This window comes from Salvelinus fontinalis, chromosome 10 (genome assembly GCF_029448725.1).
Source record: "Salvelinus fontinalis isolate EN_2023a chromosome 10, ASM2944872v1, whole genome shotgun sequence".
NCBI classification, from domain to species: Eukaryota; Metazoa; Chordata; class Actinopteri; order Salmoniformes; family Salmonidae; genus Salvelinus; species Salvelinus fontinalis.
Window position 1 is genome coordinate 16,052,445 of NC_074674.1, and position 14,341 is coordinate 16,066,785.

General features: G+C 40.9%; 2 protein-coding genes across 5 annotated transcripts in view; one reads left to right on the top strand and one right to left on the bottom strand.

The window, feature by feature from the left end:
- Window positions 1-404: 404 nt before the first annotated feature.
- Window positions 405-8,926, bottom strand: LOC129863700 (MOB kinase activator 1B). The gene is made up of 6 exons (XM_055935877.1): window positions 8,562-8,926; window positions 7,556-7,722; window positions 6,724-6,817; window positions 6,491-6,624; window positions 6,189-6,352; window positions 405-5,165 (listed from the first exon to the last, which is right to left on the bottom strand). Exons 1-6 carry the CDS (start codon window positions 8,573-8,575, stop codon window positions 5,088-5,090), a joined length of 651 nt encoding a protein of 216 aa, XP_055791852.1. The 5' UTR covers window positions 8,576-8,926; the 3' UTR covers window positions 405-5,087.
- Window positions 8,927-11,672: 2,746 nt separating this feature from the next.
- The window catches only part of tnpo1 (transportin 1), a 60,292-nt gene continuing 57,623 nt past the window's right edge, over window positions 11,673-14,341 (top strand). The window contains exons 1-3 of one of the 4 annotated variants that reach the window (XM_055935873.1): window positions 11,675-11,908; window positions 12,033-12,146; window positions 13,296-13,371. In XM_055935873.1, the coding sequence (XP_055791848.1) occupies window positions 12,042-12,146; window positions 13,296-13,371 (181 nt within the window). In that variant the 5' untranslated portion in view covers window positions 11,675-11,908; window positions 12,033-12,041. Of the gene's footprint in view, window positions 12,147-13,295; window positions 13,372-14,341 lie in introns of all 4 variants that reach the window. The other 3 variants (XM_055935875.1, XM_055935874.1, XM_055935872.1) reach the window with 3 other exon arrangements.

The following is a 14,341-nucleotide window of genomic DNA, read 5'->3' on the forward strand; positions in this document are numbered from 1 at the left end:
TGCCGCCTCAATTTAGAGCCACACCTGATAGTTGTGTGATTAGCGCAGAATTTGAATTGATTAGCATGTCACTCAGTAAATCCACACACCCTAAAATTCTAAACAGTCTCACACTGTTACCACGCTCTATAGCAATTCAAGTCTGGGGACAGGTTAAACTGCAAAGGGCGGAAAGGGCTTATCAGGACGACTGACTGAAACGAATCCATTTGTCCTCACATAAGACTCTCAGCTGTGCGACATACGTCAACCATTTGGGCACCAGGCGTGTCTGTAGAGCCTCACCCATCTCGGGAGATACTGTAGATCTGCCTACCTTTTTCCAGTTTGTGTGTATATACTGGTTACAATGTCCATATACAGCATCTTATCAACACATATTATCTGATCACCACAAAATACAGTATGCTATAAGTCTACTTTATTTTCCACAAAAGTGAGACAAACTAGGCAATCTGGTCAAACACCTTCATTTGCCTTAAACAGCATTCAGTATATTACAGTTCAGTAACTTTCAACACCATAATCAAATTCATTATTTACAACTAATTTATCAAAAGATTATATATTACAGTAAGGGGAATATACTGTGCCTTCAGAAAGTATTTGCACCCCTTGACTTTTCCCACATTTTGTTGTGTTACAGACAGAATTTAAAAAGGATTAAATTGAGATTTTGTTTCACTGGCCTACACACAATACCCCATAATATCAAAGTGGAAATATGTTTTTCAAAAGTTTTACAAATGAAAAGTTGAATACTTATTGTCTTGAGTCATAAGTATTTATCGCCTTTGTTATGGCAAGCCTAAATTAGTTCAGGAGTAAAAATGTGCCTAACAAATCACATAAGTTGCATGGACTCACTGTGTGCAATAAGTGTTTAACATGATTTTTGAATGACTACCTCTTCTCTGTACCACATGCATACAATTACCTGTAAGGTCCCTCAGTCAAGCAGTGAATTTCAAAGACAGATTCAACCACAAAGACCAGGGAGGTTTTCCAATGCACCGCAAAGGGCACCTATTGGTAGATGGCTATAAAAAAAAAACATTAAATAGCCCTTTGAGCATGGTGAAGTTATTAATTACACTTTGGATGGTGTAGCAATACACCCAGTCACTACAAAATACAGGCATTCTTCCTAACTCAGCTGCCGGAGAGGTAGGAGACCACTCAGGGATTTCACCATGAGGCCAATGGTGACTTTAAAACAGAGTTAATGGCTGAGATAGGGGGGGAAAAAAAACTGAGGATGGATCAACAGCATTGTAGTTACTCCACAATACGAACCTAACTGACAGATTGAAAAGGAAGCCTGTAAAGACAAATATTCCAAAACATGCATCCTGTTTACGAGGCACTAAAGTAATACTGCAAAAAATGTGGCAAAGCAATTCACTTTTTGTCTTGAATACAAACTGTTATGTTTGGGGTAAATCCAATACAACACATTACTGAGTACCACTCTCCATATTTTCAAGCATAGTGGTGGCTGCATCATGCTATGGGTATACTTGTAATCGTTAAGGACTGGGGAGTTTTTCAGGATAAAAAAAAAAAACAGAATGGAGCTAAGCACAGGCAAAACCCTAGAGGCAAACCTGGTTCAGTCTGCTTTTGACCAGACACTGGGAGAGGGCTCCCAAGTGGCGCAGCAGTCTAAGGCACTGCATCTCAGTGCTTGAGGCGTCACTACAGACCCTGGTTCGATTCCAGGCTGTATCACAACCGGCCGTGATTGGGAGTCCCATAGGGCGGCACACAATTGGCCCAGCGACGTTAGGGTTTGGGTAGGCCATCAATGTAAATAAGAATGTGTTCTTAATTTGCTTAGTTAAATAAAAAAATAATTCACCTTTCAGCAGGACAATAACCTAAAACACAAAGCCAAATCTACACTGGAGTTGCCTACCAAGATGACATTGAATGTTCCTAAGTGGCAGACTTAAATCTAAATGAAAAAAAATATGGCGAGACCTGAAAGTTGTTGTCTAGCAATGTCCTTAAAGAATTTAGAAAACAATAAAAGTGGGCAAATGTTGCACAATCCAGGTGTGGAAAGCACTTAGACTTACCCAGAAAAACTCACAGCTGTAACCACTACCAAAGGTGCTTCTACAAAGTATTGCCTCTGGGGTGTGAATACTTATGTAAATGAGATATTTCATTTGCAAAAAATTTTTTCATTATTAGGTAGTGTGTGTAGATGGGTGAGAATTAGTATATATATTTTTTTAATCCATTTTGAATTCAGGATGTAACACAACAAAATGTGGAATAAGTTAAGGGGTATGAATACTTTCTGAAGGAAGAGTATAGACAGAGGATCAAATTCTGCTGCAATGTTCCCAGAGAAGCATGCCAGACGGCTTTGTTGCCACCACCTTATGATCAACACACTCACATTAAATTGTAATTTTCTAAAGCTATAAATCTAAATAAACAAATTTAACGCAATGATATAAGGAAGAAAGGACTATGACATGGTGGAAAGGGGAGAAGAAACAACCTCTAAAAGAGACCTAATAACATTCTAAATTCTTTAATAGACCTACAACTACCAGTCCATGCCGGCTACCAAAATATGATATCACAGCAAATTTCTGGCCTTATTGTTGTATTTACAGTGTGGATTTCTGAACAGAAGCTAGTTACATCTCCATATCAAATCTTCCTGAAAAGATGTCAAGTTAAAATGGCATTTTAACAAAGCATTCCGTTGCTTTCATGTCTTACTGCATACTGTAGTCGATCTATATTGAAGTCATCCGAAGCAACGCCTCAGTCCCAACATCTACCACTTTAAAGTAACACCACTAACTATGAGTAACACACAGAAAGAAAAGCATTTGTTCCCATCTGAATGAATGGAAACTAGTAATCATTGAAACTTTGAAGAGTGGCATGACTTATTGCATAGTAAACATTTTCATTTTGGATTCCATCCCTCAGCAGTCCGCAGAACAGCAATACAATACTCAGACCTTACAAAAGGCATAGGGAATCACCACACTATTGAAACAGAAGCATATAGCACTGAATGTGCTGTTATATTTCATTTGATGGCTTATTAGCCAGAACATTCTATGGGGAGAACATGAGAAACCAGGCTATAAATATGGCACTCTTGATCTCAAAGACAATATTTTACTTGTATACTGTACGCGGCCCATCAAATAAAGCTTTGGCAATTTACTGGATTACCAGTATTGTATTGAAAACAGACTTTTACAAAATGACCATATGTTTTGAGGCAAATCACAATGTGACCAATATGCTCAAATACTTATGTAGTCCCTTGAAATTTTATACCCTCTGTTTAAAATGTGCAATCTGTAGTGGTGAACTTCAATACGAGCAGATGATAAATGTTAATATACAGTGCCAGTCAAAAGTTGACACACCTACTCATTCCAGGGTTTTTCTTTATTTGTACTATTTTCTACATTGTAGAATAATAGAAGAAATCAAAACTATGAAAAAAACACTTGGAATCATGTAGTAACCACAACAGCAAAAAAGTGTTAAACAAACCCAAGTATATTTTATATTTGAGATTCTTCAAAGTAGCCACCCTTTTCCTTGACAGCATTGCACACTCTTGGCATTCTCTCAACCAGCTTCATGAGGAATGCTTGTCCAACAGTCTTGAAGGAATACCCACATATGCTGAGCACTTGTCTGCTTTTCCTTCACTCTGCGGTCCAACTCATCCGAAACCATCTCAATTGGGTTGAGGTCGGGTGGTTGTGGAGGCCAGGTCATCTGATGCAGCACTCCATCACTCTCCTACTTGGTCAAATAGCCCTTACAGAGCCTGGAAGTGTGTTATGGGTCATTGTACTGTTGAAAAACAAATGATCGTCCCACTACACGCAAACCAGAGGAGATGGCATTTAGCTGCAGTAGCCATGCCGGTTAAGTGTGTCTTGAATTCTAAATAAATCAGTGTCGACCGAAAAGCACCCCCACACATCACACCTCCTCCTAAATACTTCACGGCGGGAACCACACATGCGTAGATAATCCGTTCACCTACTCTTATTGGTGTCCTTTAGTAGTGGTTTCTTTGTAGCAATTCGACCAGTCTCCTCTGAACAGTTGATGGTGAGATGTGTCTGTTACTTAAACTCTGAAGCATTTATTTGGGCTACAATTTCTGAGGCTGGTAACTCTAATGAACTTATCCTCTGCAGCAGATAACGCTGGGTCTTCCTTTCCTGTGGCGGTCCTCAATGGAGCCAGTTTCACCATAGCACTTGATGGTTTTTGCGCCTGCGACTTGAAATTTTCCGGATTGACTGACCTACATGTTTTAAAGTAATGATGGACTGTCGTTTCTATTTACTTATTTGAGCTGTTCTTGCCATAATATGGACTTGGTCTTTTACCAAATAGGGCTATATTCTGTATACCACCCCTACCTTATCACAACACAACTGATTGGCTCAAACGCAATAAGGAAATTCCACCAATTAACTTTTAACAAGGCACACCTGTGAATTGAAATGCATTCCAGGTGACTACCTCATGAAGTTGGTTGAGAGAATGCCAAGAGTGTGCAAAGCTGTCATCAAGGCAAAGGGTAACTATTTTGAAGAATCTCAAATTAAATATATTTTGATTTGTTTAACACTTTTTTGGTTACTACATGATTCCATGTGTTATTTCATAGTTGATGTCTGCACTATTATTATACAATGTAGAAAATAGTAAAAATAAAGACAAACCCTTGAATGAGTAGGTGTGTCCAAACTTTTGACTGGTACTGTAAATAAACAACAAACAGAGGATGTCAATACATAGTTATTTCAGTTTTAGCGATGCGTCCTAATTAAAAACAGAGTACATCCAACTATAGAGCACATACCGGCTCAGACAGTAGTATAGAACTCCCCCACAGTATTACCCTAGTGCCTATAACAGTGCAAGACTCTTCCTTACTTACCTGGCTTTCTAGAGAACATGTTCGCAAAGTTAGCGTATGCTGTATACATATAGGCCAGGGCAGGGCAGAAGGGGTATCTGTGCAAAAAGAATAGTAGACTATCACAGAGTTAAAATGATCAGTCAGCCTGGGTTTATCTGTCCTTGGTGGTCAGCTTCTCAATCAAATCCTGTAGTGGGACCAGCTCTTTCCTGTCAATCAAGTTAAACTCCTGAAAAAGACAAAAAGAGAATACTTGGGTTAAAGCAGGCGATTGCTACAGATTGGTGGTGGATAAGGCGAGTTACCCCTTACCATTGCAAAGCACTTTGAGCATCTGGAAAAGCGCTATATAAACCCAATTCATCATTGTAAAGTTAATATCTCAGTCCTATTCAAAGGGTCATGGCCTCCAGTTCTTGGTCACATACTCTGAGGATAGCCTGGTTGCAACTTTGTTTGAGTCAACATCAAATGAGCTAGCTAAAGCAGATATGCTAGACTGGGAACCAGGTATTTACATCTTTATCTTTTAGCGTAGCCTTGCCAGCACTATACAATTACCCAGTTGTGTAAAGTACTTAAGTATAAATATTTTAAATTACTACTTAAGTCGTTCTTGGTGTATCTGTACTTTACTATTCATATTTTTGATAACTTTTACTTCACTACATTCCTAAAGAAAATAATGTACTTTTTACTCCATGCATTTTCCCTGACACCCAAAAGTACTTGTTACATTTTGAATGCTTAGCAGGACAGGAAAATGTCTAATTCACACACGTATCAAGAGAACATCCCTGGTCATCCCTAATGCCTCTGATCTGGCAGACTCAATAAACACATGCCTCGTTTGTAAATTATGTCTGAGAGTTGGAGCGTGCCCGTGGTTATCCATAAAAATAAACTTGAAAATGTGGCCGCCTACTTTGCTTAATATAAAGGAATTTGAAATGATTTACACTTGTCCTTTTGATTCTTAAGTGAATTATAGCAATTGCATTTACTTTTGATACTTAAGTATATTTAATAACAAATACTTTTACACCAGTAGAATTTTACTGGGTGACTTTCACTTGAGTCATTAAGGCATCTTTATTTTTACTCAAATATGATAATTTGGTACTTTTTCCACAACTGCAATTACCAAGAAATTATAGGCCAATTCATTCCTGTGACGTTCATGGAGGTGGGTTCCAGTACTGAAATAGACTTGGGAACCAGGCTACATTGATAGTGGGCTCCAGTCCAATACCTGAACGAAGAAGATGAAGTGTTTGAACGAGGTGTTTAGGTGGGCCTCCTCCTGCAGCTGCATCACAGAGTCAAAGTGCTGGTGGTAGATGTGGGCGTAGACCCTGAACAGGCGCTTCAGGATGGTCTTAGCCACTGACATGAAGTTTCGCTTGAACGGGACACCTTGAAGGCAAAGACAAGGGTACAAAGTGTACAGATATAACAGAGATGGGGTATTCTGATAACTAATGGTGTCACTTTACTAGAAATGCAATGTGAAAGACATGGTAATGGCAAAACATGACAGACATGAACTCATACCTATCTTAGATGGGAAGAGTGTCTCGTCATCGAGCTGGTCCTGCACCCAGGTCATTAGGTAATCAATGTACTTGGGAGCTGAGCATTTGATCGGCTTTTTGATGTTGGTTCCATCTGCCCAATGATACTCATATCTACAGAAGAGAAGTTTCATGAATGGCAATTATCATTATGACATGAAAAAAAGGCAAGCAAGCACATGCACGTACCTACACAACCACACCCACACTTACTTGGGCCCAGCAGACATGACAGGACAGCTCTCTTCAGTGCAGAAGTCTGTTATGGTACCATAGAGCATGTTGATCTGGTTGAAGAAATCTACAGCTGTGGAAATAAAGAAATAACAAGGACATGTGGCATCATGAGGGACATGTTAGCTGAGCTTCAGAGACTTTTATATCCTACAGACAACATTCATATTGAAGAAAATAAAAGTGCTAGTGTGTGATCTCAGATCTAATTAGTGTGTTGGCAGACATAAGGGGCACAAAGGCATTCTCACATTGCTCCACACCTCCAGAGACACCTCTCCCTATACACAGTCTACTGCAAATGAAATCTTGCTCGGGGTCCCCAAATAGCTAGACTCCCATGCATTCCTCTCAAACAAATACCGTCTCATCTAATACACACTGAAGTCAGTAAATGAGCAATGTTCTGAAAGTTCCACCTGTCAAACCATCCTCCCATTCTATATTGAAACATGAGGAACAACAACTCAGAAATGATTTTGTCATAGATTGAACTCTGTCTTAATGATGTTAGCGTAGCCTGGTTCTCCATTTGCTAATCTCACAGCAGAAACCTAACTAGTCGGTCCACTGAGTGACAGAGGTCATCTGTTTGTGTGTGTTTGTGTGTGTGTAAGAGAGAATGTGTTTGTGTGTGCCAGAGGATGTGAGATATCCGCCGGACGAGTCGTTGGTCTTGGTGGAAGACCAGAGACAGCAAACAAAGCACCAACAGGAGTGGACGATGAGCTCTGTTTAACAGTCAAAGTTGTTTTTTAGGCCTACTATGTTAGTGGTATTCATTGGATAGTGAAGCAGACTTGTTCCTTACTGTTGACAGCCACCCACTCGTTCAAGTCTTCCCCATCGGGCAGCATGACAGCCATGCGTAAGTTCCCACTGCCCAGTGTCGCCTCGGCATGTTTCAACAGCTCATACTGGTGAGATCCCTCTGGGATGTTCTTCTTGGGCTTGAAGGTCTTGGAAGACCGATTGCCACTGTGTGAGAAATTAGAATGGAAAAACATTGAGTTGGATCGTGTGTCTCTCATAATGGGAAATAAGAGAAGTAGGGAGTGATACAGTAGGCTACTCATGTATTTGATTGAAATAAATTGTTATGGAATAGGAAAGAGCATATAATCTGATTTCAACAATAACAAAAGCTGACCTCACACCCTCTTAATAAATAGTAACAGCCAAAGTGCTCTCTTTAATACAGTCAGCTAACTAGCAACTGAGCTAACAATTTAGCTAGCAAAAATTGTCATTCCAGTGTTTGACAAAGTTATGTAAACGGAAAAGAGACAACACTCCGACTGTAAAACGACTTCTCTTTTTAGCAAGCTAGATAGACATGGCCAGTTAATAACTAAGGCCTATGTACTTGCATCTTGCTAGTTAAATTAATGGCACAAAATTACTAATGTTTTAAATGCACTACAGAGAGAAAAAGTACATTTGGGTAAGTAGCTACCTAGTTAGCTAGCAATAGATAATATTTATAATAGCTAGCCTTGGCTACCTAGATTAATCTAGACATTATAAATTAGCAATTTATACAAGGCAGCGCTCAGCTAACGTTATAGACCTAGCGCTAGTTACCTAACCAACCAACAGCTTAGCTAGTTACACTCAGTGCAGACACTCAGCTAGCTAGCCTGGCTTTACATGTTGTTAGCCAGCGAGCTAGTTAACTTAAACGAGTTAACTATATGTTAGATTAGCTAGCTAACGTTAACATAGCCAACAACGGTGGAAATAGTAACACTTTAACTTGAAAAGGCAGGCACATTGAACAAGTACATCAAAATATTAAGCGGCAGACGAATACTCACAATAGAAAGCTCATGTTTATCTTCTTTAGCGTTATAAAAGAGGATCCTTCGCTAGGCCGTTGTGGAGAGAGATGAAGTCAAAACAAATTATTCCAGTCCAGTCAGTATCAGCACAGTGCCAGTGCCGTGGCTTGTCAAACTAGTCCAAATGTCACAGACTGCTTAAAGCGGCCCCCGGCCTGAAACAAAACTTCGTCCTACCATTAAAATGTAGCTTTGCATCAGCGAGCTCTGCAACATCTAGCTACCTAGTCACGGTACTATACATTCGACCACCCTAAACGTTTGCTTATCTGGTTGATTGAGTAACATTACTGTGAGATCTGGCAAACTGCACAGCACACTTATTTTACAGCTCTCTTCAACGAGCCCTACTTGGAAATGAAATCTCGCGATAAAATCACATTAACGTTTTCATAGTACTCTACTCGGACCAGCAGAGAGCAGTGTTGAATCAACTTGAATTTAAATATGGTTAAATCGTTTTTCATTGGTAAAACTGGTACTCTCAACTTTATGTTAGAATCACCGACGGTATTTAGCACTAGAACAAGTGATTCAATTGAGATGGGCCTTTATTAATACTACTTTTTAAGCACATCTCCGTGAGTAGTTTTGGTCCATTGCCATTATGGGTTTTACAGATTGAAAAATTATGGCGTTTACATGTTTCAATATGGACTCCTATTGGTCATATTTTTGCAACACATTTTGGGCCACATTTCGCAACACAAATATGCATTTGGAAAGTATTCAGACCCCTTTTTACACATTTTGTTACATTACAGACTTATTGTACAATGTTTTAAATTAAATGTTTTCCTCATCAATCTACACACAATACCCCATAATGACAAAGCAAAAACAGGATTTTATAAATGTTTGCAAATGTATTACTTAAAAAAAAAACATTTTGCTATGAGACTCGAAATTGAGCTCAGATGAATCCTGTTTCCATTGATCATCTTTGAGATGTTTCTACTTCATTGGAGTCCACCTGTGGTAAATTTAATTGATTGGACATGATTCGGGAATGCACACAACAGTCTATATAAGGTCTCACAGTTGACATTGCATGTCAGATTAAAAACCAAGCCATGAGGTCGAAGGAATTGTCCGTAGAGCTCCAAGACAGCATTGTGTCGAGGAAGGGTACAAAATAAATTCTGCAGCATTGAGGGTCCCCAAGAACACAGTGGGCTCCATCATTCTTAAATGGAAGAAGTTTGGAACCACCAAGACTCTTCCTAGAGCTGGCCGACCAGCCAAACGGAACAATCGGGTGAGAAGGACCTTGGTCAGGTGACCAAGAACCCGATGGTCACTCTGACAGAGCTCCAGAGTTCCTCTGCGGAGATGGGAGAACATTCCAGAAGGACAACCATCTCTGCAGCACTCCACCAATCAGGCCTTCATGGTAGAGTGACAAGACGGAAGCCACACCTCAGTAAAAGGCACATGACAGCCCGCTTGCAGTTTGCCAAAAGGAACCTAACGGACTCTCAGACCATTTCTCTGGTCTGATGAAACCAAGATTGAACTCTTTGGCCTGAATGCCAAGCATCACATCTGGAGGAAACCTGGCACCATCCCTACGGTGAAGCATGGTAGTGGCAGCATCATGCTATGGGGATGTTTTTCAGCGGCAGGGACTGGGAGACTAGTCAGGATCAAGGCAAAGATGAACGGAGCAAAGTACAGAGAGATCCTTGATGAAAACCTGCTCCAGAGCGCTCAGGACCTCAGACTGGGGTTGAAGGTTCACCTTCCAACTGGACAATGACCCTAAGCACTGTCATGATGTGGCCCTTTCTGGGTGTAGATCTACTTTTGAGAATGTGGGAATGGTCTGTGGACGCTTAAGGAACAGTTATGATGAGTGTGTTTCATTTGGTGATCTCATGAAGGACAGGAAACACACATAACGGTTTCTCTTAAAGTGTACATTTCCCAGCTGTCAGGTTTACATCTAAATATTGTGAAAAGTATGTGATTAAACATGAAACTATTTGTGAAAAGATGTGATGTTACATTAACCTTCTAAATGAGAGTATGGATTTTCATACAAAGATTAACTAGTCAGTGGCCATTTCATCTCCAGAACTCGGTGCACGACTCACTCTGTTTGCACTTGACACCAATCTTCTTCGACACCCCATCTCCACTTTTATCGGCATCATCTACTGCTGGGTAGAGAATGTCGAACTTGGTGTCCAGAAAGCAATGTAGGAGCCCCCTCACCTCATTGAAGGCGGACCTCTTCTTCATGCCTGCTCTGTGTAGTCAGGGTAAATGTGAATATTATGGCCGTCGTGGGTGATGGGAGCCGCTCGTGATGCCTTATGGACGACAGCCTCCTTCCCCTGAAGGTAGTCGAATTTGACTACGATGGGTCTGCGCGGCTCCCCATTGTTTGGTGCGGACTGTAAGCTTATGTACGCACGGTCAAGGGTGGGGCGTAATGGAGGCCTAGAATTTCCTGAAGCAGTTTAGCTATGAACAGGACAGGCCGCAATCCACCTACGGTCTCGAGTCCCTCTCTCACGCCGAAAATGCAACCGTTCCCCCGGCGCTTCCTGTTCTCGATGGTCTCGACCTTGGAAGTAAGTTTGACGACATCTGATGATAGCCGGGTGACTTGCTCTTCCAGTGTCACCACTTTGTAAGTGGACACTCTTACTGACGAGTAAGTATTTGCGTCGCCCTCCAGGCTATTCAGACATGTGTCTTGTTTCGCCAAGTCGTCTTTAACGGAGTCGATCTTTGTGTTGACCTCTGTGGCGAGAGTGGCTATTTGTGCGGATAGGTCAGTGGATAAAGACTCCACCTTAGCCAGCACCGTCTGTTCAGACTTAATGATAACGTTAATGATAATAAATTGCTAAATTAGGGATTTGGGTTTGATTTCTAATTGAATGTTACAAAATTAACACAGATCGGAAGGTGTAGGTCAAGTAATAATAGTAAATTGTTTGCCCTGGACAGCACAGAGAAAACACGTCTTCACGAGTTCCTATTCACCAGCGCCCCCTGTTGTTGTATTTTTATAAACAAAAAAAAGAAGAAGTATTTATTCCGATTTTTCAGCAGGTGCTGCAGTACCCTCAGTACCCATACTTCACGCGGCTTTGGCCCCAATTGAACCATTCTTGGTCAGAGTGAAATAAATGGGAGGAGCAATAGGACCTCGCAGACTTCACAGCACAGTTGGATCATAAATGCGCCATGAATCCACATGAGTAACGTTAGCTTGTTGCGAAAACGGAATGTTCCTGGGCTGACAGCCCAATGTCAAAAAATTACAGACAGTAGCATTTGAGAAAGAAAGCCTACGATATATCGGGAAGGTGAAACTATAATATGTAAAAGTCACACCGCTTAGCTAATGGCTTCTCTTCAACTGTGAAAAAGACAACGTTAATTTACAGCGTGTGTTGACAGTTTTGCATTCTCCCTTTCATCTCATTGCAGCAAACCAAGATGGAGTGCGAGTGGAAACCAGACGACCAAGGACTTCAGCAAATTCTACAGCTTTTGAAAGAGTCCCAGTCTCCCGATACGTCCACTCAAAGATCCGTCCAGCAAGTATCCTTCGCTCTCAGCTAAACATGAAAGTTTGGACCTCACTGGATGGTGTATTCGAGGTGTTTCTGTGGTAGTTTGTGTGGTTAGCTTGCCTTGGCAAACATTACACGCGGTTAGGGCACGCGCTCGGCTTCTGTTCTGTACAGGGCTAGCGGATAGTATACTGCATGTAGTTAGCTAGCTACAATGTTACAAATATATACTTTTCTATTGAATCAGCCACATACTATGATGGGAATATTATAAATTGGGTGTCGGGTGTCATGCAGTAGCTATCAGTCATTAGTTAATCAAGTAGTCTTAAACGCATGTTTTCCCAATGATAGTTTAGTTTTCGTATAACCTCAAACCCTTTGATTTCCGAGTAACGTTAGTGGTGTTGAAATAATGTAACGTTAGCGGGTACAGTGTAGTTACTAGCGATTGCTGACCCTTTGGGCTTAAATACAACAAAGAATCTGCAAGCCTGTGTTTAGAACGAGTCACCCCCCTGTCGCCCCCCAGTATGCTTTCGATTCTCTCGATTCTCTCCCGTCATAAAATGATGTCAACAACGTTATCATTTTGGTGTAATCTTATGTCTTGACATCTTGTTGAACCTGTGAATTTAGGAACGTGACTTTTCAGCCAGCCACCCGCTCGTGGCAGTGATCATGTATACGAGCCTCATTGTCACACTGTCATCGGCATACAATACAGGTGTCACAATGTCAAGGTGCATTCGAATCATGAACGTTGGTGTGTGCATTCAATAACGGGCAAGACGTTATGTCGTGTTATAAAGTCTTTATTGGTTACCTACTTAGTGTAGTATTTGAGTGATGCAATATTGTCCATGTATGTAATGCAGATTAGAGTTCTTACTGATTGGTGGTGTTGTTAAATTGCCAAGTGCTTCTATTTGACTATACATGCTCAGACTGCACAGCACCAGCCTGTTGCTCATCCTATGATAACTGAGACTGATTTCTGATTTGTTATTCATGGTGTCCATTGATGCCCTCTAAAAACTATTTAACACTATTTGCTATTTAACACCAACCTTTACAAACAGCCTGTTTTTGTGTATACAGCACACACTGCATGTCTACTTCTATGGTTGCGCGCCCAATGTAGGCTCTGTCCTTTCCTTAACCATATTCTCTAAAGAGACTGGAACAGCTCAACCATTACCCAGACTTCAACAACTACTTGATATTCGTGCTCACAAAGTTGAAATCAGAAGGTAAGATTTTTACCCTTCCACTCTCATTCTCCATCTCCTATTTGTTTTGTTTTACTGCTTATTGGCACAAAAGACAACTGTAGGCTACAGAATGGTCGCTGGCAGTCACACAGGCTTATCTCGTCCACCAACCAGCTCTCTCTCTGCTAGCAAATTAGCGGCTGGTGTCTGATTTCTTTATGACCTGCCACTGGCATTAAACAAAGCATGTGTGCCCATGTATGCTGATGATTTCACCATATATATGGATTTATATAAAACCACAGCTAATGAAGTCACTGAAACCCTTAGTTGTAGTCTGTTTAGGAATGAGTGGCCAGTAATAAACTGGTCCTTAACATCTCTAAAACTACTTTATTTTACTTAACCTTTATTTAACTAGGTCAGTTAAGAACAAATTCTTATGTACAATGACAGCCTACCAAAAGGCCTCCTGTGGGGACGGAGGCTGGGATTTAAAAAAATAAAGAAAATATAAATATAGGACAAAACGCACATCACGACAAGAGACAACACTACATAAAGAGAGACCTAAGACGACAACATAGCAAGGCAGCAACACATGACAACACAGCATGGTAGGAACACAACATGTCAACAACATGGTAGCAACACAAAACAGGGTACAAACATTATTGGGCGCAGACAACAGCACAAAGGGCAAGAAGGTAGAGACAACAATACATCACGCAAAGCAGCCACAACTGTCAGTAAGAGTGTCCATGATGTAGTTTTTGTATGAAGAGATTGAGACAACTGTCCAGTTTGAGTGTTTGCTGCAGCTCGTTCCAGTCGCTAGCTGCCGCGAACTGAAAGAGGAGCGACCCAGGGATGTGTGCTTTGGGGACCTTTAACAGTATGTGACTGGCAGAAGGGGTGTTGTATGTGGAGGATGAGGGCTGCAGTAGATATCTCAGATAGGGGGAGTGAGGCCTAAGAGGGTTTTATAAATGAGTATCAACCAGTGGGT

Coding starts and splice junctions, on each gene's coding strand:
- LOC129863700 (XM_055935877.1), bottom strand. Junction 6,818..7,555: donor CGAGTGGGTGGCTGTCAACA/GTAAGGAACAAG, acceptor TTATTTCCACAG/CTGTAGATTTCTTCAACCAG. Junction 6,625..6,723: donor GTCATGTCTGCTGGGCCCAA/GTAAGTGTGGGT, acceptor TCTCTTCTGTAG/ATATGAGTATCATTGGGCAG.